General features: G+C 40.8%; 1 protein-coding gene across 1 annotated transcript in view; it reads right to left on the bottom strand.

Moving 5' to 3' along the window:
• Positions 1-25,295, bottom strand: part of LOC119455458 (calcium-binding mitochondrial carrier protein Aralar1-like) — a 41,181-nt gene that overhangs the window by 12,848 nt on the left and 3,038 nt on the right. Inside the window, 8 exon segments of the mRNA XM_037716864.2 lie at positions 54-129; positions 742-832; positions 17,365-17,461; positions 21,881-22,022; positions 24,121-24,267; positions 24,395-24,442; positions 24,444-24,535; positions 24,657-24,772. Coding sequence (XP_037572792.1) covers positions 54-129; positions 742-832; positions 17,365-17,461; positions 21,881-22,022; positions 24,121-24,267; positions 24,395-24,442; positions 24,444-24,535; positions 24,657-24,772 — 809 coding nt within the window.

The following is a 25,295-nucleotide window of genomic DNA, read 5'->3' on the forward strand; positions in this document are numbered from 1 at the left end:
ACGCCTCCATAGACAAACAAGTTTCACCATGACTATACAAAGAAACCACGTACCACCAGCAACTGAGCCAAGCGTGAACCGGTAGACACTCTCGAGAATTTGAACACCGAAGCCCCTCTCATCGGGACTCTGGAAAAGGCAATGCAAATGAAAGGTCAGTGGGCTTTGCGGTCTGTTGATAACTCTTACATACTGCAAATCCTCACCAGAGCATGCACTGAACCAGACACCATTCGTTAGGGTTGTGAATTTCATAGTCAGCAGGCAAATCTGCAGAAGCTACACAAGTAATGCACAAGTCTCACACCACACATTTCGCAGTGAACTTGGTTTTGATCGGCGATGCTTTCTACTTCACATATTAAAGTGACAACTTGCAAATGTAAAGTTCTGCCAAATCATGTATCATTTGTGCATGTTGGTGTTTCCATTACGCGACAAGCTATGCTTTAGTTGAGAGAACAAGCAGTGTGTTGTGGCTGCTGGTTGCAAAGAACATGCCATTCCGCTCGTTTGATGCTAAATAGATGCGATGCCTCCCATGCAACAGCTCCGTCATATTTTGGCGATGGAGAAGTACGAGACTTAATGTTACATCAAATTACATGATGCATACATATGTATTTCTTTCATAATATTTGTTTGCAAATGCAAGCAGTGAGGGAACTATCTCTAGCCTTCACAGCGTTGCCTGCTATGCATGAAATGCAAGTATAATAGTAAGCACATGACCATACATACCTGAACTGCCTTAACTTCAGCAATAGGCCTTGAAAGAAATCTGGTTGGCCGATAAGGCGCTATTCTCTCCAAGTCTTCATATGTTACACGCCTGAAACCATGCAGAAAAGAACACCGAGAAGAACATTTATAGTGCCATTAGTAAAACGGCTAGCGGCTTCGAAGCATTACAAACATTCTAATAAAACCTACAATTTGCTATGACTTAAAATAGATTCGCATAGACACGTCCCCTGCTGTGCCATTTTCAAACAGTCCGATACAAGAGCAATGTAAGTAGTCTCAAAGCATGCATGCATGTATTAGTATTCACTTTCCGTCCTGTTGGGCAGTAGACAGAATGAACAGTAACAAATGGACAGGGCATCCTTATGCCATTGCAAACAATAGTCTTGTGGGTCAAAAACAAAATGCTGCATTGCAGCAAAAGTGAAGCACTGCTGGCCTGGAGATAGTCGAAATGAAAGTTAGTGCTTATTTATTACATGGACAGTTGCACTGTTATATTCTGAACTTTCTCACTGGCAACATCTGTGGTGACTCAGCAAACCTAGCGGCGAAAGTACTCATGTAAAGTGCCCACATATCAGAAAGCTTACCTTGAGTGCCACGTAATCTCACCTAAAGAACCAGATAACGTATCATAGGCTTACTCAGCGTAGTCTGCTGAAAGATTTTATGAAACTTGTTTTTGAACCCTTTTCAGCTGGTTAAATAGTGCCTAATGAGTATTTCTACTTATCAAGCATACAAATGTTTAGAAGAATCCAAGTGTAAAAGATTGACATAATTTGTTAGTGGAACAACTGGCAAGCGAGCTTAGAATTTCATTAGAAATGACTGACCAAGTGTTTAGGGAACAGATCTTATTCTTGTAGTAGACAGAGAAGTGTCATACACATTAGGTATTCAAAGCCCTTGCCTATTGAAAAAGCCTTTATGTGTCATAACTCCCACACCCAATGATCCAATATGATGTATGGAAACATACAGGTCTTTATATGGGATCCCCATATGTTCAATGGGATTATTGCTTATGGGGGTTTTGGCATATACATTTTTTCCCAACATGGTTAAATAGGCTGTGCATTCTGTCACACGGTGCCTTGGTCATAAATCCGTTTTGGATACAGGAACAATAGACAGGCACATTTTAGTAACATGTCTGCATCATTCCTGTAATGCTCATTTTACGTGCGAGTATCCTCATAGACATTACAATGCTGTCAACAATGCAGCATTGTTGCCACTTAAGTTGTATGGCGCATACGCTGCTGCCCATTTGATGGTGCCCATTCTGTCAGATTATTGACCTACAAGGCGATGTGTGTATTTATCCAAAGACATTTTACATACTCATGCAGACTACAAAATTATCTGTCAAGTGTTTGCACCGCAGAAAACCCTCTGTGGCTTTGTTAGAGCCAAACTGATAACAAAAATAAGAGCAAGCCCACTTCCAATATTGACGTTACAAGGCAAAGGGCTATCTGGCCATACAGTAACAACATACCGTCCGAAGTGCTAAGTGGGCAAGTGCAGCTGTATTATCTATCAACCACTTTTGGGGGTCTCGGATTGCGACAAGTCAAGAAGTAATCATACGAGTCTTGCCACAAACTTGCATTATTAACTCAATACATAAGGAAGTTTATACAAACATCTGGCTGTCAATGGCTTCAAGTAAAATACTGGCATGCTTCTGCTCTTGCTCCACTGGTGATGTATAGGCTATTTCATGTATAGTATTTTGAAAAATTCTTTATGTCTGTCAATTGCAGTTGTTTCTCGTTAATATCTTTATGGTATACTGATTTGTACTTGCATTTACAAACCTTTTGTCACTAAAGTGCTCCGTATTTTTTGTTTCCCCTTCTTTTTTACTTTGACAGGGGATTCTGCCTATGAATCCTGAACCCAGGGACTGCCTACTGCATATTTCAACTGAGTGTTATGTTGCGCCCCTTGAAATCTTTTCAAAATAAAATATTTGAAATCTTTGCATGCCAAGAAGGTGTTGCAGCAATAACACTTCACTGTATGAGCAAATGCTGTGAGCAATTTATGATTGTACAGCCCAATTAGAGGTGCTTATAGTGGTTGAGGGGCTGGCACCTGACTGCACACGTGATGCTTGGCGGTTGCAACTGGGTTTGAGATTGGTTGGCCGAGAGTGCCACGAACCATGGCTTGTGTGATTGCAGTGACAAGCAGGAACATTATTTTGAGCCAACACTGGTGCTCACGGCCAGAAATTTCTGCATGCCTGCACTTCCTTAAGCCTGTAGATGGATCAGAATCCCCAAAGTATCACATGATTACTAGTGGGACATCTGGGGCCGTATTCTGAAACGATCCACTTCGGCGATACTATCGCGTCAGCAATAGTCGCATTTAGTAAATCAACCTACTGCTTACGCGTGACGTCAGCATGCACTATCAACACGCGCTCTTGAACACTTTACAACACATGAGAGAATGCACATGGCGAGTGCAGAGTGGCTCGAGCGCGTTGTTTTCGAGCATACCAGCCAACAGTACGACGCAGACGTATTTGTTTATTCACAGGAGCACCCAACGACACCGTGACGTCAAACTGATGTAGACCAAAACTAATAGATGACACTATTTATTTCCTGGTTTCGCTAAAACAGCCAATCAATGCGCGCCATTGGCGGAGGCGTGGCCAAGGTGATGTTATCGCCGAAGTCGATTGTTTCAGAATACGACCCCTTGTGCAATTTGAGCCACCATGGAAATCACTAATATTATGTGAACTTTTCTATTATTTCATATGTACTTTGCTGACAAAGCAGTTCGCAGCTTCCTTGTGTTATTTGTGGTTCATTTGAGTTGCACGGTAGATTCGCAATGGTTATTTAGGGCAGTTAAAGAAATGGGTTAAGTTCACAATATTGAAACGTGTAGTACTTGTTTATCTTTCTCGGTTGACCGCTTTTCACTGTCTAACAAGTTCTATTGTTCAGCGCAGGACGCGCCTGCATGTATCGGAAGTTTCTCGAATGTTATCAATGGTTCTATGTCTTTATTGATGGTTCTATTCTTTATCGATGGTTCGCCAATAAAAAGTCCGTTTTGTCATTCACAGTTTTGCGACTGTTTTCTTCACTGTCACTACTACGTGACAATATTTCATTTCATTGCATAATTCTCAGAGCATATATAAATCACGACACATTTGAGTATGCCTAATGCTAAATTTAAGTTTTATTTGCTAAGTAATTAACACTCATCACGTGCAATTAAATGTTTTAAAAAGATGTTTTAAACGATTACATTTGTCAGAAATGTTCTGAAACCTACAAAGAAATTAAGAGGCTAGATGAGGCCAATTGTATTCATACGCAGGTTTTGCAATGAAAGATGAGCTTCACAAACATTAAATTTAAACAGTTGCACGCAGCTAGAAGGATGAACTTATGGCAAAGCTACAAACTGCCCATTATTGTGATAATGGATGAACCGCCATACTGGTGACACAGGCATCACATTTTCCTCAAGTATTCTCAGCATGAAGCATTAGAATCATCATTGTTAACAAGGTGAAGTGTTGTAGCATAATACACAGGAGGAGGTCCAAAAGCTAAAGTCTGTAATTGGACTTCCTTCATAAGGCATACATAACAAGATAAAAAGAACAATTAAAAATTTTTAACGAAATGCATGATCCTTGCACTCTTCGCCAACCGATCTCAAACTCAACAGATAACACTAGAAGTTGCATGTGTCATCCGAGCCAGTTAGAGTGGCTTAGAGTATAGGGATAATAAAAGATTTAAATGCAACAGAAAATTGTTATTTTGTGCTTTATAGAAAAATTGACTTTATCTCTCCTTTTCTTTTATGAGGACGGGGGAGTATTTAGATTACTCTATCTAAACAAAACTGTTGTGCCTTGTAAGCCAATCTGGAAGCAGACATTGCCCCTGCTAACTGCCGCAACATTTCTGACACTTTTCATCCACCTCCTGCCTATGCAACATTAAAGTGTCCCTTTATTTTGTCATTTGCTTCCTGCTATACACATTTGATAATTTATATATTTTACGCTAGTCCAATAAACCACAAATCAGCGTCTGTCCCCCATGGAAATAAAATAATGCAGCGCAGTACCACGACGTTTTTAAGTGCCACAACACATCGTGAAAATTCAATCACACTACAAAGCAAATGTTGCATGCGTCGTTACACAGCAAGCCCTGTTATTTGCCGATCTTGTCCTCGGAGGCCTCTTAATGAATCCAGCTCAATTTCTGAGATGGTGCATCAAACTATTTCCTGCATTTCCAAATGCAGTTTGATAAGCAGCAGTAATGCTTTTGGCAGCTTAGCCACAGAGTTCTTTCTGCATGCACACAACAATGTCTGGGTAATGAGAAAAAACAATGTTGCAAGATAGAACATTCAAGAAACTTGCATGGCTGTTGTGTATGAACAAGAACAGCTGTTCTTGTGAAATGCAAGCAACACAGTCTCAAAGCCACAAGACTTGGCAAAGGCCACTTCCAAAACAATACACTGGAATATCACCCCACAAGGCTTACTCTTTTCAGGTTTGGAAAGACCACTTTTTTCTCACATTCCAGGTAGCAGGTGCATAAAAATTTGACAGCAGTGTTACATTTTCCAAGAAAAAATAACTGTTTGTAAATGCTATCAATACCACCTTACCATTATAGCCTGCCGTCATCCTCAAACCTACAAGATGAGTTTCTTCATACCCCTTTTTAATAGTTACTCATTAACGAATACGTCTGAGTAACTCTATTTCTTGTGTCAAGGGCTTAAAACTCGGTGTGTTCTCTCTCAAATTTTTCTTGTATTCAATGTGCCTTGTATTATGTAAACAATGAGATTATTGTTCATAACCTGCATATGTGCTTTTTATCTTCTTCAAGCACCCAATGTTTTTCTAATCACCATATTTTATGTATTAAAATGCTCCAAGTTACTTTATGCATGATATGTTGTTCCGTAAGGAATGATGTTTCTCTTGTATGAAGGCTATCTACTGTTTTATTCATGTTTCATGGCATAACACCTGTATAGTGTCATAACACTTTTAGGAATGCTCGATAGATAGACAAACTTTAATTCAAATATAGTTTTGTCTTGCCCCAATGGGGCATCGCAGGAATGCTCGAATGGGGAAGTCATTGAACCAAATATGAATATTTGAGAAAAACTACCTTCGAATAACAGTGTTTTCTCATTTAAAAAAAAAAGGTAAAGTTAGGGCAGTGTAAAGTTTGGTAAAACATTCTCATTTACATAATTTGATATGTGCATGTAATGATGTTTACAACTGGATGTATGGCCAACTTGGGAGATTGTAATTGATGAACTGTTTTCCGTTATCTGGCGCACCACGACAATGACAGTAATGACAAAAACACACACAAAAAAAAAGAGCAGAACATCGCCAGCTACACGTAGAGTTTTGCGTCTGTTGAAGAAGAGAAGTTTGGTAATAAAGCCCCGCAGATCGTCTTAAGGAAATGCAAACATGGCGAGACTGGCCAAATAATAAATTGCATTGCTTAAATCGAAGACAACAGATTTGTAGGCTGCCTAAAAGAGAGGCATCCTTAGCGAACGACAGGAAATGACTAAAAAGGCGTTCTAAACTGTGCATTCGGTCATGAACTGGTCTCTCTGCGCAACAACCACTGCCCTCCCTGCAGCACAGTTATTCATTCCCCCGAGAATCTAACAAGTCTTGTTATTCCATAAATTTTAACAGAAATGAATATTCAGCAATTTTGAATAGTGGAATTCTTGAATCACATAAGAATCAAATAGGAAAAACTACTCAATCTTTCCATTCATCATCAAGCTTTCATCATTGAGCATCAGCTAGTTTATTGCATTAATGTGATCTGATCACACACATTCTTTCCTTTAGACAAATTTTTCATGCCAAATGTGATGCAAGCAAACACTGCATAGTTCATTTTAAACCTAATTCTGAAAGCTTTAGCTTTACAAAAGGGGAGTAATTGTAATTGCATTTCTACACATAATGTACGTCGGCCAAGTCGTCATTTATAGCAGCAATTCATATGATATAGACTATTACTTTACATTATAAGCATTGCAGATGTTAGAACAGAACATTGGTACCAATCAATGATTAACTGCTCTGCCAACAAACATGGCATGCAGAAATATGCCAATCACTAAGTAATACTTCAATTGAAAAAGAATATCTGTATGTTGGTCATTTTGATACAATCATTAAACGCTTGACCTTTCATCTGCATTTGTGCTATGTGCACATGGTATAACTTACACAATGCAGTTATTCAAGTGCAGATTATAAGAAATTCACTTTTAAACCTGCCTAAATTAGTACAGATCAAACCTAACACAGGTCAAGCATTGCTTAAGCATTTTCAAGTAAACTCACTGATGTATTGCGATTTGCTTGCACACAGACAAAAAAAAAAAAATTCATACAGATTGGCTTCAACAAAGGTCAAAACTCTCTGTGCAATAGGAATATTGTTTTCAATCATAATCATTAATAATTAGCTAACACTTGCATGCTGTGTTAATGACTAGTGATTGTAGCACCGAAGACAAATCCCGTGGTTCTGTGTTGTGAACTTAACTTTCTTTCCAAGGGTACGCCAAGTGAGATACAAAGGAGTCGTAATGAAAGCACTCACTTCAGAAGAAAGTATTTCTGATCAATTTAATCCAAGTAGGAGCAATTTTACGTAAGTGCAAGTCAGTTCGATTATTACACTTTGCAATTCAAATATGCTGGGAAAGACCGACAAACACCCAAAGTAATCCGAGTGGGGAAACCTGTACATAGCTGCATTAAAAAACTGTTCAAGCAGCTGTTGTAAAGTGCATAGTACCTAAACCTCTTCACGTGGTGCTTAAATGGCTTGGAGACTTGCTTGCAGCCAGCACAGGCTTACTTTCCCGAGAGCTTTGGCTCAGCACCTGACATATCTAAGACATGCGAGTAAATAAACACACAGACGGCAAACTGAAAAACCCTTCACGACAGTGTTATGCACGAAATAGATTGGCAACATATCTACAGAACAAACCCCCAGTGGCACATATCGGTACCGACGATCGCTGCATGAAAAGACAGGTAAAAACTTTGAGGGCGTGCTTTATGGTATTCTCTGACCCCTCATTATGTGCCTGTGGGTGGGGGGGGGGTGAAGTGGTGTTACCTGGGAACCTTCTCCTGCCTTCGCTTGTGGAGACAGAGTCCCACAAGAGGAAGGTGCAGTAGTGTGGTCCCCGCGGGACGAGCGCCTCTTTGCCTTCGGGGCGCTCCGGTGAACCACCACCGGCCTCTACCACCCGCGTGTTTCTCTACAAGACAAAACCAGGCGCCTCCTGCGACACACTGCCCCCCGTTCGAGGCCCTTGCAACGCACCGCTACCGAAAGGAGGGGCGCTTCCCCGACCCCCATCGCTCCAACGGCGAGCTCAGTCGGGGCGACTCTGGGAAGCTCGGTTGCTGGACCGCTTATCTCGGCTGCCTTTGTGACCAGCACCAACACTCTGACAACACAGACATGCCTCTGTTCGGACTTCTTCAGTCATACAGTTTCATACAGACATACAGTCGAGGTATCAATGATTGAGCAGGGGTAACTGACTGACTTTAACAATAATGAGGTTTAACAACCTGAAACTGCCTAGTGGGTTATGAGTGATGCAGTAATGGAAGCCTCCAGACTAATTCTGACCACCTGGGGTTCTTTAACATACACCCTCAGTATGGCATGCAAGCCCCTTTGCATTGCATTCCCTGCAAAATGCAGCTACCACGGTGGGTAGCTCACTGATGTGCCACCGATGAATGACGGATCACATGGAGGAAAGTTGATGATCAGAAATGCTGTTCATTTAGTTATGCTTACAGTGCATTCATAGATTTATTTTTGTTGTTGTGGTGTTCTGGAAAATGTGATTTTACAGTTGCGTTGTCCATAACTGGTGCAACAGTCAGCAGAACGCCCATCCCCACCCCAAGCGTTTCGCCAATCACGGTGTCCAGGTTCTGAAACATAGTGCCTCTGCTGTGTTTCGCAACTGGTTTGATTCAAAAGCTCCAGCCTGAGTCATATGCCTGTTCTCAAGTAAACAAAAAACAGTAGACCATTTTGATAATGTGTCAATGACAGCAAATGTGGCTACTGAGCAATTTTTAAGAATGTTTGCGCAGTAAGGGTGTGCAGCTGGTATACCTTGCACGAAATGTCATACCATCTCATAGCAAGCAAACCTTACAAGAAATGGTAATGCATCTTTCTTCTTTCTTTAATCGAATCCCTGTTTTACCAGTACTTCGTAAAATCTTGCAGGATTTCTTATTGCTGCTACAGTGCCACAAAAATGTCTAGACAGTAATGCACAATGGCCTACCCACTCAGCTGCTCTTGGTGTTTTCTAAACTATCAAAGGCATGTTTGAGAGTCAAAGTCTTGGCTCTGGTTCAGGGCGACCACCTGTGTACTGCATTCAATTTCCAGTTAAATGATGCTTCTGGTGTAGTCACACCTACACATCACAGGGTTCCGCATTCTGACTGCAACAATGCTGTGCCCAGACCTCTGCATTGAGGAGCCAGGAGGATTATGTCAACATAATATTGCATAATAGGTTGCCCTGCTAATAACTCAGCTTTAAAAAGAATCATCGGCATTACGTGGCAAAGACGGAGTGATTACTCTTTGAGTGGTTCATAAACATGGCCGTCTTACTAGCAGTTAGCAGGACAAATTTCTATACAGTTTTGCAGAGTATGTTAACAAGTACTGCTCTTACCAAGTGTTAACGACATAGTGCAGCAAGCTTGTTCTGAAGAATGCATGCTACTGCCTATAAATATTTCTGAACGTGTCACGGATCACGTTCTTTGGCACAGTGTAGTATTTGCGTAATGAAAGAAACTACACTTTAGAACAGGACAAAAGACAGATATTGCAGACGAACACTGACTTCATGTGTGCGACGGTCAGCTCATAGGGAAACATGCAGTCCCAAGATGCACAGGTGACATGATCACAAGTGCACATCAAAAATTGAAAAGCTACATGTAGGTACGCTTTTTTTTCTGTGCCATCTTTTTATTTAGCTGTGAGGTCATTTCTGCTGCTTGCATGGAATTGAAACCAGTGAAAGGTTAGCCTGTGTAAAGCTGCATTGCCTAAACAAGGCAGTCTGCACGAATTGGACTAGAAAAGAAAATTTGTCATCCACCAGAATATAGCACAAAGCTCCAAAGGGAACCCGTATGGGTTTCTAAGAACGCTTTGCAGTTGAAGAAAAATTCGTTCTTGATCGGGATTCGAATTCAAGACCAAAGCCTTTCTGGGGCGGTCGCTCTACCATCTGAGCTAACCAGGAGGCTAGCAGGTCGCAGTGCGAGGGCGAATTACTCGACAACTTGAAGCACTGGGACACTGAAAATGGTAGAGTGACTGCCCTGAAAAGGCATTGGGTGCTGGGTTCAAATCCCGAACCAGAACAAATTTTCCTAAACTGTGAAGCATTCTTTCCGAGAAACCTGTATGGGTTTCCTTTGTAGATTCGTGCTGCATTTGGGTGCATGACAATTTTTCCTTTCATGACACTTCCTCTACCTTGCAAGATTCCGCAGTACTCATTTGCCACATTCATGGACCTGTATGCCTTTTAAATTAGTTGAGAAGAAGCCAACAAAAAGCCCATTTCAGAGACCACTGCCTTTACTGATGTTTGCGGAGTGCAATGCAGCTGGCAATGTGATGCAAATCTATGCGTGAATTTGTGTATGTCTGGTTTCACAGCAATACAAGTTGTGCTTTCAGATGCAGGTTCGTGGAAATGTGCTCTGGATTGGTGCAATGACGCACAACAAAGGTAAAACTTGCCATATAACCTGCACACCCAATCCTCCAGAGTTTGTTGCAGGTTATTGTATTCGCAGAAATATGGTGCAGTTGACTTCCATTAGTTCAACCCTGACGGAACTGACAAAATTGATTGAATTAGTTGGCGAGTTGAATTGAACAAGGTGAAGAAAAAATGTCAAAACACACCAGTGATTTGGTAGTGTTTGCCTGATTACAACACACCCCCGAACCAAATGCATGCTCGCTTTCCATGTGTCCAAAATAGAAAAATAACATAGAAATGACATTAAAGCTCCAGACCAATGTAGAAATCTAACGTGCACCCGATGTTTTAGCAAGAAAAATGGACAAGGGTCTACATTATACGAGTTGCACAATAGCGGCCGGTTTCCTAAAGTCAGCTTCGCCACAATACAGCTGTGTTATGCAGTAAAGCACACGAACGCGGTTTGGTTTCGTATCTGAGTGCATCATGCACTCAAGGTTCGGCCCAATTTTTTTAGAAAAGAAGAATCAGGTAAATACAGTAATCGTACGTTGTGAGCTTCTGTATCGCCAGCAAATGTTCTTGGGGCAGGCCGAAAATAGGCATTTTCGATTGGCGATTTTTATGCGTGTTCACTCACTGTCCCCTAAGCTACCCCGAAACATGCTGCCACTGAAACGGTCGCTATTGAGGTCATCATAGGGGTCAGGCAGGTGCATGCTGACAGGTTAAGTTTGAATTATTTGACAAATTTCAATTTTAGGATCGAAATAACGAAAGCTTGGGCCCATAGAAATGCATGGCTGCCGGCCAGAACCTCCGGTCGGGATCGAATTAACCAAAACATTGAATTAACTGGAGTCGAATTAGCAGGAGTCTAGTGTATTCGCTTACCCACACTGGCCGGGACCTTCAACCAGGATTGAATTAACCGAAAAATCGAATTAAGCAGAATCAAATTAACGGAAGTCTACTGTACTTATGTTAAAACTAACATCAAATGACCAAGGAGAGGTGAAAAGTATGCCACACCTAGTGCATTCTTCAGCTCAGAAGAAGCTTGCTGGATAACGGAATATTTTCAAGAAGGTGAAATGCTTGCCAATAGAATGCTTGCGAAAATTTTAGCCTCTCTTCTCACCCATAACAATGCACGGTTACCAATAGTGATTATAACTTGTTTGCCAATAAATGAACACACAAAAGCACTCATGCGCACGTTGTTTGCATAGGACTAACAAGAGACTACTGAAAATAAACTGGGCACCACAATGTGCTATCAGCATGCGGCTTCCCCAAGATATGCAACTCTGTAACCTTAGGAACCTGTGAACACTACAGAATGTAAATTCAATAGCATTTGGGTTTTGTGATGGCACTGTATTGGCTATTTCTCAACCAAGGTACATTCACCACACATTTGTATGTACGCACTTATGGTGTAATAGTATGCAGCTTGAGGCAATGCAGATGCGATGATCACAATGCTGTATCCAGCAACAATGTTCAGGAAGCAAACCAGTTCAGAGTTGCACAAACTACACTGATGTAATGATTGGTAAGAACACGGAAATGGCTCAAAGTCAACAGTGCATATGGTGTTACATGCAAAGAGAAAGAAAGAAGAAAAGAAAGGAATAAAGAAAGTGGGAAGCAGATGATGCTTTAGGTAGCATGGGCAGAGAGCTTATTTGTAGCTTTCATTGCCAAAACGAATGGCTGCTATGATTATCTAAGAGCGACTCTTCAGAATTTCAGATGGCAGGCAACTTCCCTGCCGGCAAGTTGGGAATTAGCGAACGGTATCACACATTCAATTTGTGAAGCAGACTGAAATCCTTAGCTGCCTGCACTGAGAATTTCTGTGCCAGCAAAAAGGAGTGATAGTTAGACTGTAAATTAAAATGACATTCCTGAACCAGACAATACATGCAGCTTCTGACCAGCCAAAATTGCAGCTTAACATACTGAAAAATCCAGGTGCCACACAAAGAACACAAACTTTTACGTACTGTTAGATGTAAAGAAAGGAGAAATAAGAATAACTTATTCTGGGCCAGCAGTTTAGCTACACCGGAATGCCATTATTGTTGACACTGTTGGTTTATGCTAACCAACTAGGTACAACAGTATCAAAGCGTTTCTTGTGCTGCTCGTTTGAAGGCTTACAGCATGACCTGCTGGGGCAAATTTTAGGTTGACAATGCAATGATTTTGCTGCCCTACCATCTTCCCAATAACCATCATTTTACCAAAATTTTCAATAACTTGTGCATTTCACGTTGTGTTATTCTGTTTCACTGTCTTTTGGGACCTTGTGCACTTAGTTGATCATGATTTTTTTCTTTATGGGGGGGTTATTTTTATTATTTATTTTATTAATAATCTGATTCAATTATATTAATTATTAATTATATTAATAATCTATTAATTTTTTCAATCTTTATTATTGGGATGTGCACAACACGTTATGCATTTACAAAGTAAGCTCTCACATAAGCTATTGTCACATTGGCAGGATAACGTGAATGCTTGCCTGCAAGGGCAAGAAAGAGAGCACCAAATTTGAAAAGCTCCTGTTATGAACTTACATCTCAAAGATCTCATTATGAAACATTACGTGACAGGCTCGCATAAAAAAGGCTTTTAATAATCCTGATCAATGGCGAATGACAATGGGGAGTCTAAGGTTGTGCTATGACAAGTGGCTCGTCCGTGCCAAGTTTACCAGGTGTTAATGAAAACATGCATCATTCCTACTGAAAAGAGCACTGACGTTCGACTAAGAGATTTTTCACTGGAAGCCAGCACTCAAAAGCAGCAGTTTTTGGTGCACACAATTTCTGTATGATGAAAAGAACGTCACCGATCATAGGCATGCCTGGCAAATAGCTACAATAAAACAGCAGCTGACATTAGCAGATGAGATGTTCAAATGCATGATTCATTGTTCACACCATCCACTTGAGCGTCATGGTGTATCAGAGAAAAGTTAAGTCTACATTCATGCTTAAGTATCCAAAGCTGGCCCAGAAGCACCTTCTGTCATTGTTGTAAAGGAAACCAACTGTGACTTAGATAGCAAAAAGCTTTGCGCAGAAAAAGGAACAAACAGGGACGCAGTCAAAAAGATAGACTAGTGCTAACTTCCAACTAACTTTATTTTACCCCAATCAAATCATGCAAAACAATAAGTCTGAAAGAATGCAAAAAAAAAAAAAAAAAAAAAGCATCTGGCCAAAATAGCATCTGCAGACTTTGAACTGACCTGATAGAAAATGAAATAGCCTATACTGACTCTGCTAATGGATAGAATACTACTGATAATGCTAGGCCTCGGGGCGTCAGCTGTACACAAGTGATGTTCTTAATCATACTATACAGAGTGTTTCAGTGAACACTTTCAAAATTTATTTAAGGTTGCCTGTGGCAGATAGCCCAATTCTCGTTAATGAGCTGGTCTACACGAAGAGGCGGACATTACTTGCACAAAAAATTTAATGCATAATCGACTAATTAACAAAATTCACTAACTTAAGTTTTTAATTACCTGATGGCCCATATTGCAATTTACAAATTGTAGCCGTGGATTCGCAAGGGGGATCCACTTAGAATTAATTCTCAGGATGACACCAGTTTCGAGATATTAATTCCTGAACTTTGCGGAGAAATGCATTAGCGTTATAGTTAATTTTCTGCTTCAATGCATAAAACGACATTTTTCTAAGAACCTAACTGGAACGCCAATGCACTTCTCTGCAAAGTTCGAGAATTAATGTCTCGAAACTGGTGTCATCCCGAGAATTCGTTCCAAGTGGATCTGCCTTGCGAACTCCACGGCTACAATTTGTAAATTGCAATATGGGCCATCAGGTAATTAGTTAAAAACTTAATTAATGAATTTTTGTTTATTCGATTATGCAGTTCAATTTCTTGTGCAAGTAATGTCCGCCTATTCAAGTAGACCTAGCTCATGAACTAGAATTTTGCTATCTGCCACAGGCAACTTTTAAGAAGTTTTGAAAGTGTTCGCTGAAACACCCTGTATATAAACGACTTGCAATGGAAACACATTCTTTACTGCCCAATGTTATAGCTAGTGGACCAGCCATCATCAGAGTGACTAGTCACTCAGACGAAGGCTGGTTATAAAGAATGTGTTTCCATGTACGTTATTTTTCTTTTTTTGGCACACCTAGCAGAGCCACACAGTATGTAGGTAAAATACACTTAGTTGGAAGTTAATGCTAGTGTGCCTCCTTAACTTTGTCCACATTTCTTCATTTTTATGCACAAGCAATTTTACTATTCATGGATTACCAGCTCCCCCAAGGACAAGCTTTCGATGGGTGAAAAATGAAGCATAAAAAAAAAACTAGCACACCTAAGCACTTATGGGTTGTGAATGCGAAAGCATTCATGTCCAATTGAACGCCGCTGAGCGAACCTTCAGGTTATGAACTCCTCACGGGCAAGCGAACATGTTGAGACGCTTGGCGCACTTTGATTTGGCCTTACCGAGGTGCCGTTGAAATGCAGGCCAGAGTTTCCGCGGCCAAGAAACACGCGAATAACACACGCTTCTGAGAGCAACGTGGCGTCGCGACGATGCCCTCTCCCCTCACTCAATACTGCGGCATGTGTTCCCTTTCACCAGCTCTGCTCCATCGTGGTGCACTCGTGCCCTGGCATCACAGCCAATAGGAATTTAGCAGCCATTTCGCTGCTACAGATGCCGGATTTTTCACTAAATGAGCCATTTGATGCTTTTGCATCAAAACAATGCACTGTCACTCCAACATCGACAGTCATGTGTACAGCGGTAAATGTGACAGAAAGAGTTTAAATTTTAAGTATAACAACCATTCCTCTTCACTGGCAAACTTTTTAATTCTCAATGCCCAAGCTGAAGAAACAAGCAAAAAAGGTCTGATGAAGCAGCTCAGGGATCCAAATGGGTTAACAAGAAAAATTAACGGAAGTGAAAGACGACACTCCAGAAAAAGTATGACCATAACAGACAAATGCTGTACCCCAAAAAGTATGTACTATGGCTTCTGTACAACAGCAATTCATCACTGTAAATACATACCTTTATCTGAGCTTAAAGAAGAAAAAAATGAAGAACACCACAATATAACGGCCACGAACTGCAATTACAATTCACAATTGCGTACTTTATGACAAGTAATGCCTTTCCCTAAACACACCGCTTATGTAATCGTTCACTCTGTAATGGGTCATAAAGAACATGCGTTAATGTAACAACTAAGGAAATGCCACAGAAACCAGTCTTGTTTGCAGTGATGTTATGTGTGTTTGGTATTTTGCACGACTTCTGAATGCTTAAAAATCTTCAGAAAGGTACATTTTTACTAACTGTATAATGAATGTTACTGAAACAAATGCAACAATTATGGTTTCTGCATACATTTCGAGCTAACATACATACAGCTATAAAACCATGTTATGCTACTGTGAAAACATGGTAAACGCCAAGTATCAAGAACCAGAAAGTTCGTTATAAAAATGTTAATCAGAATGACAAGGGAACGGTGTTACTATATTTTAAAAATAGAATATGCGAGGTTCGAAAAAATGCGGACATGAATTGGCAGCTGTTACGTAAATCACATAGTGTAACAGAATGCCAATTTCAGGTACATGGTCAAAGTAATTTGCTGCAGCTTTTCGGAGTATTCTGTCTTAGCCTAATAGTGATTCGTTCAGGATTTAATGCCCCTTTGTGTGAAGGAACTTTACTTCACTGAGGCCAGATGCTACATGAGAAAACAAAGTGCTATTCAGAACTGATAGCAGTCAGAATTGGGTGCTACAAAAAGCACCTGAAATTGGGTGCTACAAAAAGCACTCTAAAAAATGGCTTGATGCCTATATCATCAAGCACCTGGCAATTCCCTAACTCACTGGAATACGTGCTGCACTAAGAGGTGACAAAGGTGGCCGCTGAATTGAGTGCTGGAAGCAGAAGATGGTTCCTGTTGATTGAAACATATGCACTTAGAATTACTGGTTGCACAAGAATATTTAACTCTTTCATTATTTGCTTACATTTACAGCTGCTGTTGCTGAAGTTACACACCACTGGAAAGCTGAGCGAAATTAGGTGACTTTGGTGAATGCACTTGCTGTTGAATACAGTGCTCAAAAGTGTTGCTACACCTTGCAGGTGCTTCTGAAAGACACTAACAGTGTGTGACGATCACTCAAAATGGCTCTAAGTTTGCACCTGTGGTGGCACAATTCTTTCTCATGCTTTCTTTGTATTAGACCTTACATTAATGCAATGTGCAACATTTACTTGCACTTTAACTGTCGCCTACCGTAGCATTGCAAATGATTAAGTTAAAATGATCACCTTGCACGCTACTCTCTTACTTCACTTGCACAACTTTCAGGTAAAAGACCAATTAACATATTATGGTGCTTACCATTGTAACACACTGGCATGGGAATCAGTCCTATTAGGCCAGAGTGAACAATGTTAGATGCACAAAATGCTGAGAACAACTTCCATATTTAGGTCATAGCTTTAAGTGCATCTTGTGTCCAAAGCTTTATTTGTAACTTTAGTATCCTCAGATTTGTTCTTTTTTAACTCTTCGCAGATGAAACAGTTGCTCATGGTCCAATACGACTCATGATGAGAAACACACAATTGTGAAGTGTAAAACAAAACAAGCCATCATAGAGCATGCAACAAGTCAACAATGTGCTCACCCTGTGGATTGATGAAGGAAGCCACCGAGTTGGAAAAGGATGTCAATTTCTAGGGGTGTGACCTGGGACATCTGCTGTGCTGCGTACAGGAACTCCTCTGCAATGTGCACAAGGTCCCAATGCAGACAAGCCAGGCCAAGTCATTAAAGCAGGTGACCGTGTGAACTGTGTCTTCGAAAGGAATACACAGTCGGTGTATACAAAATAATGTCAACCACGTGAGACTTTTAAGGTACTACACGTAAAGTCAAATGCTAGGCTAAGCTAATATGATGGCTTAGCTCTCTAAAGTATCCCAAGCAGTATTTTTGCCTAAAACAGCAATCCAATAAGCAATCAAATGGTACACGCATGGGATTGGATTAATGCCATGGATTGACGCCACTACCTACTCTGAAAATGTGGAACCAGCTTCCAGTGAGGTTTTATGCCTTGCTAATGATTGATATGCGAGTAGTAAAACAGCTCTTTTCTATTTTTCTGCAGAATAACTCGCACATACTACAACTTCTCAGCTATGTTGATGCTATGACGACCATGATAAGAGCATGGCCTTTGAAAATGGGTGATGGCACATGCCATCACGCTCACTGCATAAACCTTTCTGGTGCATCAAAATCTTTAAATATCTTTATACTCTAAAAGCTACATTATCCACTGTAGAAAGTTCGCTGTACTGCATGTTCTTCTTACCTTTGCACCCACTAATCTCCTTGCTGTTGTTTACTTGTCTTCAAGGCCAGTTTCGATTACGTTTCCCCCACTGTCTTAAAAGCCTAACCGTTTGGCCAAGCCTACCGCTTCCACATTAATTGCTGGACGAATACTCTGACATCCAATGGAATATGCTCTATGCATTCTGCCCCATTACCACATGCCATGCACGAGTCGTCTTCAGAAGATTTCCTCCTATAACTATACAAGTTCTCAGATGCCTTGATCAGTCTTTAAACAGTAGGCCACTATCCCTGGAATTATAAAACTTTAGCCTTTCAACTTTTTTACGTTCAATGTTGTTCCCATAGCTGGCTTCCTCTCCATCACTCCCATCCAGTACACTGTCCTAACATCCGACCGTAAATTCTACATTCTTTCTCTGCTGCTGTCCACCTTATTAGCGTAATATTTACTGGTTAGTTTCCTGGTTTTTTTAGCATGCAACAAGTTGCAAGTCTGGAAATGTGGCGCCCTCTTGCAGCTCTGCAGGCCATGGCAGCTGGTGCATACAATCTCCAAGACTACCAGAGTGGTACGAGAACTGTATTCCCATTCGATCATTTTTGTGAACATTCCATCACAGTGCACTTTGACTTGTGAGCCAGTGAATGTTGAACCGGCGGAATTTCTTACTTTTCACACCATTTAGCTCTTTAGTGCATCGAGCAGATGCTCAACTTTTCATAGCTGGGCTAGTTAGCATTCGTCCAACATTGCGTGTGTCTTCTTTCTTCATTGTGCACGTAAATAAACAATTCAATTGCAAACAGCACGGAACATTATAGGCAAGGTGAACAACATGCACCTCCGTCAGAAACAGTTATCACCTTTCAGGTTTTTTTGTTTTGTTTTCAGTTGTCTCTTGGGTTGCATTGTGCAAACCTTTCTTGTTGATTCCTTTTGTTTACTGACATTTGTTGTTGTGTTGGCTCCTTTCCGAGACTTTTGTACACCTTGAACTGCTGCTGTTCGTTCAGAGCATGATATTTGTTTTCTTGATAATTTTTGTTTTTCAATGTATCTTTTCTTCCCCTTTGCTGTCTGACTGAGCAAGTCACTAGATAGCATTATGCTTTGTGTATGTAAGCTTGTCACCTGTATGTTCAGTTAAACAGTTGATAGCTCATTGGTATTGTCTGTATATCTTCTGCTTGGTCGTCTACCCTGCTCGCCAGGTTGAGTGGATGCTCCTTGCTCAAGCGGGGTAAAGCACTCAACACTTTGTCAACCGAAAAGTGAAAATGGTCTCTCGAAACGGTCAATCGAGAATACAACCTCAACATTCCTGCTGTGGATGACGCACCTTTGCCTCTTATTTTACGGCACTCTGGCTGGGATAATGTAGCGATTCGATTGCAATGCTATTCCTTCTTGCACATTGTCAGTGGTCCAATCGACACTCTTCCCATGCTATCACCAGCATCTGTACATTATACAGACCCTGAACTTTTCAAATTATGCACCAGCTTCAGTGGCAATTTTCTCAGTGACTAAGACGTCTTGTTGTGCACAAAATCTTTGTGTTTCATCAAATTCAATAATTCCACATTATTAAATGGCACCCTACACAGAAATCCATGTAATCTCTTATGATTATATACTTATATGCAAGTTGCCGCAAGTTGCTACGTAATGCCATACCGCTGAAAATTTGAGATTTCTTGGTTCGGCGTGCTTTGTAGCTTTGCTAGTGCATGCGCATCCGCATTAACTAGATCTACAATTTCCGCATGTACTTCTTAATTTTTTTTTTCTTTTTGAATTTGTTAGTTACTGTGTGTGTTAGTGTGAATTCTCACACTTGCCTCATAGCATTGTACGCTACATTTTGAGGCAGAACATACGGACCTATTTTAGTAGTTGAAATGGCTTGGTTCAGGAGATATAAGACGCTTATAGGAATGTTCTGTGGTCATTAGCCAATGTGAAAGAGAGCTGCATGATGCCTGCTCTTCTGGCATGTCTACATCGCGCATGCATCGTTTTGCCAGTAGTTTGTTTGTCTTTGGATCTCAGACTTGTCATTTTGCTTGTTAAGGATAAACTTCAATTTAGTATGTTTAGGACAAACAACCTTGCAGTGTTTGTCTTACACATGGCATGCAAAAGGAAGGTTTCCAGAAAAGTTTTTAGGGAGCCAACAAGACAAGGCAGCGCATAAGTCTACAGCAGACACAAAACATAGGTGAAAAATAAAGGTGCGCAACACCTTGTGCAAAATGAGATCACGTCTCTTTAAAGGAGGACTAAGCTACGAGGCTGGTGGATGTCAGGCATATCGAATCTTGTATTTGTAGCTGAACACTGGTTTGAAAACTTTAACTTTGTTAATCTCAAAACTTGAGTTTCGACATCGTCTTGTTTCATGATGAAAGTTATCAGTTTCGACACTCATAACTTTCGCAAATCCCCTTTCTGCATAAAATTTTGCATGTTTTTTTGTGCAATAAAGCAGTATAGTTTGAAACATGCTGCTAGGCTTAATAATATAGGTAATTGTTGCAGAAAAATTGGCAATAAGCGTTAATTTTTAGTTTTTTTTAGTAGTCCACGCTTTGGCCTAAAGATATGGTATTGATGGAGATTCATTGCACAGCCCAATGATATCGCTACATAATCGCTACATACCTGTCAAATTGTTATTGCTTTCTGCTTTTCAGTTTATAGTTATCACTGGTTGCAAAACACCGATTATGGCACATTTTTATTAATACGAAAGCATTATACGCCCCATGAAGTGCAAAATCCGGCATCCAGCGTTAACATCCTATGGTACCAAAACCTAAGTGACCAAGTGATGATGTCACGTTTCAATGTCAATGAAAACCGACCTGGGCCACTCCCAAAAAACCGACTTTGTCCAATTCGAAAACTGATTCGACCCACGTTCAAAACCAACCTGACCCACTCCCAAAATTGACTTGGCCCAACCCCCAAAAAATTTACTTTGCCCAATTCGAAAATTGAGTTGACCCAAGCTAAAAACCGACCTGGTCCACTCCCACAATTGACTTGGCCCACCCTAAAAATTGACATCGCCCAATTCAAGCACATGACCAAGTGATGAAATGATCAAGTAATAACCTTAAGTTGCAAGGTCAGATGACCAAGTGATGATGTCACGTGACAATGTCACATGACATGAACGTCAGGGTACACCTGGTCTGCACAATTTTCACACTAATTCTGTTATTACTTGCCAGGTAAGCGCAGATATATAGTACAAAGCCACTCCACATGCACACCGCACAGAGAGGTGCGTTTTTCTCTTAAAATAGTATGAATGTCGATATAGTTGACACGCCCAGTATGATTTCGTATTCAATGCACGTAAGGAGACTCTGTATCTATATACCTTTTTGATCAGAATATATCTTCGTGCTGTTTCAATAGTACAACCACCTCAAAATGCCTACTGAATGAATACTAAGCTAGGTGCGCCTTAGCTTGAAGCCCATGCTTGACTTAGTCAAGCAGACACGTGACATGAATGCACCCTAAGAAAGGCAATGAGCATCTTGGGCATGTTAATGGCAGGCATTATATTAACCAAGTCAAGCATGGGCACATTTTTGCATACGGGGGTAAAATTGTAACTTTCGGACTTTTCTCAAAGGTGGTGTTTTGACACGAACAAGTGGATTAGTGCAGTTAGGAATACTTTAGTAAAAACACAAACTAGGAAGATAAAAGTACCAAAACCTAGCCTGATTTGTTTTTTTTTTCTTGCCATTTATGTCAGTCAATAACGAGATACAGTCATAGTCAGGTTTCAAGAGGAGTTGTTGCACACACTGACCTTTGGTGACCTCGAGGGAAGTGTTGCCTTTGGTGAAGTTGAGGTAGATCTTCTTTATGAGTTCCATGTTGTTGAGCAGCGAGTTGAACGCCATGAAGTACGGAAATGTCACTTGGTGGCCCCCCGAGGCAGAGCCTGCTACCTACGAGCAAGGCACAGTATCATCCTTTTTTTCAACTTAGAAGCTAATTGGTACTTAGGCTTTGTGAAACAGTCTAAACAACAATTTCACACCAATTCTGTTATTACTTGCCATGCAACCGCAGATATATAGTACGCAGCCACTCAACATGCACACTGTACAGAGAAATGAGTTTTTCTCTTAAAATCGTCGAAAAAAAAAAGATTGTTGCTGTTTTGTTCTTGCTCTAATTTAACAGCAAGACCGTCTTTTATGGTCCAAATCATTCAATATAGCACTAATACTTTCCTGGTTGGTAAAAAAAAAAAAAACTGCGAATTTGCTTTCGTATAAAGTGTCCACATTCAACGTCCCAGTGATTAATGTAAACTCATATCGAGGGCCATGCTTTGCTGTACTGCAAATGCTGGAAGCCACATAGCTGCCATATGTTTTAAGCATCCCCCACTATTAGAGGTGCAGATGAAGGCAAATTTGCAGTTTTGTCTTGACAAACCAGGCAAGTAACAGCGCAAAGTGTTTAACTGAACGATTCGAATCATAAAATGCAATCTTTGCTGCAAATATTAAAGGGACACTAAAGGCAAATACTAAATCCACGTTAACTGTTTAAATACTATTCCAGAAACCTCGCAATGCTTGTTTTGTGCAAAGAAAAGACTTAGTTTACTAGAAAGTTGCATCTGAAGGGTCCGAATACATTTATGGCAGTTCTAATCTCCCGCCACACCAACCGGGGAGTGGGTGACGTTGCATACACCACCACTGCCCTTTGCTGCCGTCGGTGAGTAAAACGGCGCCCGATAGATGGCGGTACGATGCGCCGCTACAGCTGCTTTTGGTCAAGTGGCGTGGACCGTTTGGGCATCCCGTGACATCACATAGAAGTGGAATTATCTGCTACTTGCAATTTGTGCGAGTTTTGCGAGCCAGCAAAACCAGCGCAGCACTACGCAGAGTCGAGCGAAAACGAAACCTTTCGACCGCCCGCGTTGTTGTCCACGGTGTAACGTCAATGAGTTCTTTTTTCTAAAAATGAAATAGAACTGGTCAAGCAGCATTTTCTTTCATCTTAAAATACAGTACAATGATGTTTTTATAACGAGTGGTTGAGTACTATAGTGACACAATTTAAATGAGTGCCTTTGTCATCGGGGAAGTACTTGAATGCGTCGGGGGTCTCTAATTGTGTCCTGCATTTACCTCAATTTCTCGATCACTCAGGCTCTGTTTGCGATAATATTGATGCCTTAGAGATACTCGAGCACTTATCCATCACTTTTGCTTGACTTAGTATTTGCCTTTAGTGTTGCTTACAACAAGAACAAAGCAGTGCTAAGCGCTAAATTTTTTTCCATGATTCAAGGGATAAATGCACGTCTCATGCAGGATAAATGCCCTTTTATAATAGCTATGTGTAACCAACTATTCCAACAATAAGTACTCCTATGCTGGTTATCCAAATTAAATAATTGGTTTCCGCAAAATGTGAATACGATCCGGATCTGTGTTAAACATATTCTCTTAATATTGTGAAGCTTGATGTGAAGCCAAAGAAAGGGCTTACAAATAAAAATAAGTCATTTACTCTATAGAACTATTTTACGCTAGCCTTAGTGATGTAGTGATGCAAAGGTAACGGCCCACTCGACAACTTATGGTTTTCAAAGCAAGCAAGCATGCAAAGGAGAAAGCAACTGCTGCAAATATTAATGACTGCCATCGATACTTCACAATTTATTTCTATTTTGGTTGAAGCTGCACAGCATAAACCATCTGCCGAGGTTCTTTGTAAATAAATCAATGCATTTTGGAGACAAGAGACTTGTAGTCACCAATCTCTGTACAATACATTCTGCACTGAACGGATAGAATCAACGGCATATACAGGCACTGGCGAAGAGAACTGTGGACTGCCACGGCAGTTACAGTTTGTTCGACTTACTGACAAATAGCACAATAAGGCAGGATCCTGAAAAGTAAAACGCAGACCACACTTGACACAACCTGCAAAGCACATGCTTCAAAGTCTCACTTGACAGGCAAGTTGCAGTCTGGTCCCAGACATAGTGGGCGAGAAAGAAACGGGGTAACTTACGGCAACCAAGTTTTTCTTGACATCCTCGCTGAGCAAGTGTGACTTGACCGAAATCATGATATCGTTGAAGTCCATGGCGGCAATGACGCCGCTCCGCTTCTTGTCATACTGCTTGAATGCTTGGACGGCGTGCTCTTCGTGGAAGTCCTACACATAAGCGGCTGGTCAGCAACGTTCGAGTGTGGCAGGTTCACAATAAGACAGAAAACCGAGCCAACACAAAATAAAACAAATGCTCAGGACGAGTCAGGCCCAAGTCCATGTCCACACTCACGTGCAAAAGCTGGGAAAACTCTGCATAGCTAACAGTCCTCGTGTGGTCATGCCCCGAAGTGTAGTGCCATAAAGTCACTCTTGAAGTCAAACGGAATCTTTTCATACAGCGTCGTCTTCTTGACGATATCCTCAAACTCGTCTGAAATAAAGCAACAGACATAATAATGCCCACCTGTCAAAATACCATCGGCTAGACAAGTGAAATAATGCATCTCCGTGCTAGTCTTTTTATGAAGCATTAGGTGCTGTCATCTCCTTACCGTGTGTAATTGAACCAGATCCATTGGTGTCAAACAACTGAAAGGCTGTCTTGTACAGTGCATCTGGCTGACACAGGACACCTTCAAAAGCTTGAAACTCCATGAATGAAATAAGCCTGGTACGAAAGCAATGAAGAAATTGGGCATGTGGAATGTCAATGATAATGACAGGTACCCCTACAGCCGAACTGGATAAAATGAACCCAAATTGAGCGAATTATTCTCAATATTGAACATATGAAACTCACTGACTGACACTCATGTAACTTAACATTCCTAAAGGAACTGTAGACCAGATATATTGAACTCTGGGTGTCCACTGCCAAGATCACAAACGCTGCATTGCATGCTGCAAATGCAGCGCGCAGGGAAGTCGCTCTTATTTTGTTTTTTTGTCATGCAGAGGCACCAAGTACTGTCTAATACTCATATTTTTGATTTTCCTTCGTAGTTTGCCTTTTACACTGGAGACAACAGATCCATCAATAATGAATGCATCATAAGAGTTGGTTGAAGTTGGTTATGGATATATCGAATTACCCAATATACTGAACTATTTTAGTGCATAAGCCTGTTTACTATAACTTGGCTTGACTGTACTACTTGAAAATTCTTCCTTTAATCTATGCAAATCAAAAG

Source organism: Dermacentor silvarum, chromosome 6 (assembly GCF_013339745.2).
Source record: "Dermacentor silvarum isolate Dsil-2018 chromosome 6, BIME_Dsil_1.4, whole genome shotgun sequence".
NCBI lineage: Eukaryota > Metazoa > Arthropoda > Arachnida > Ixodida > Ixodidae > Dermacentor > Dermacentor silvarum.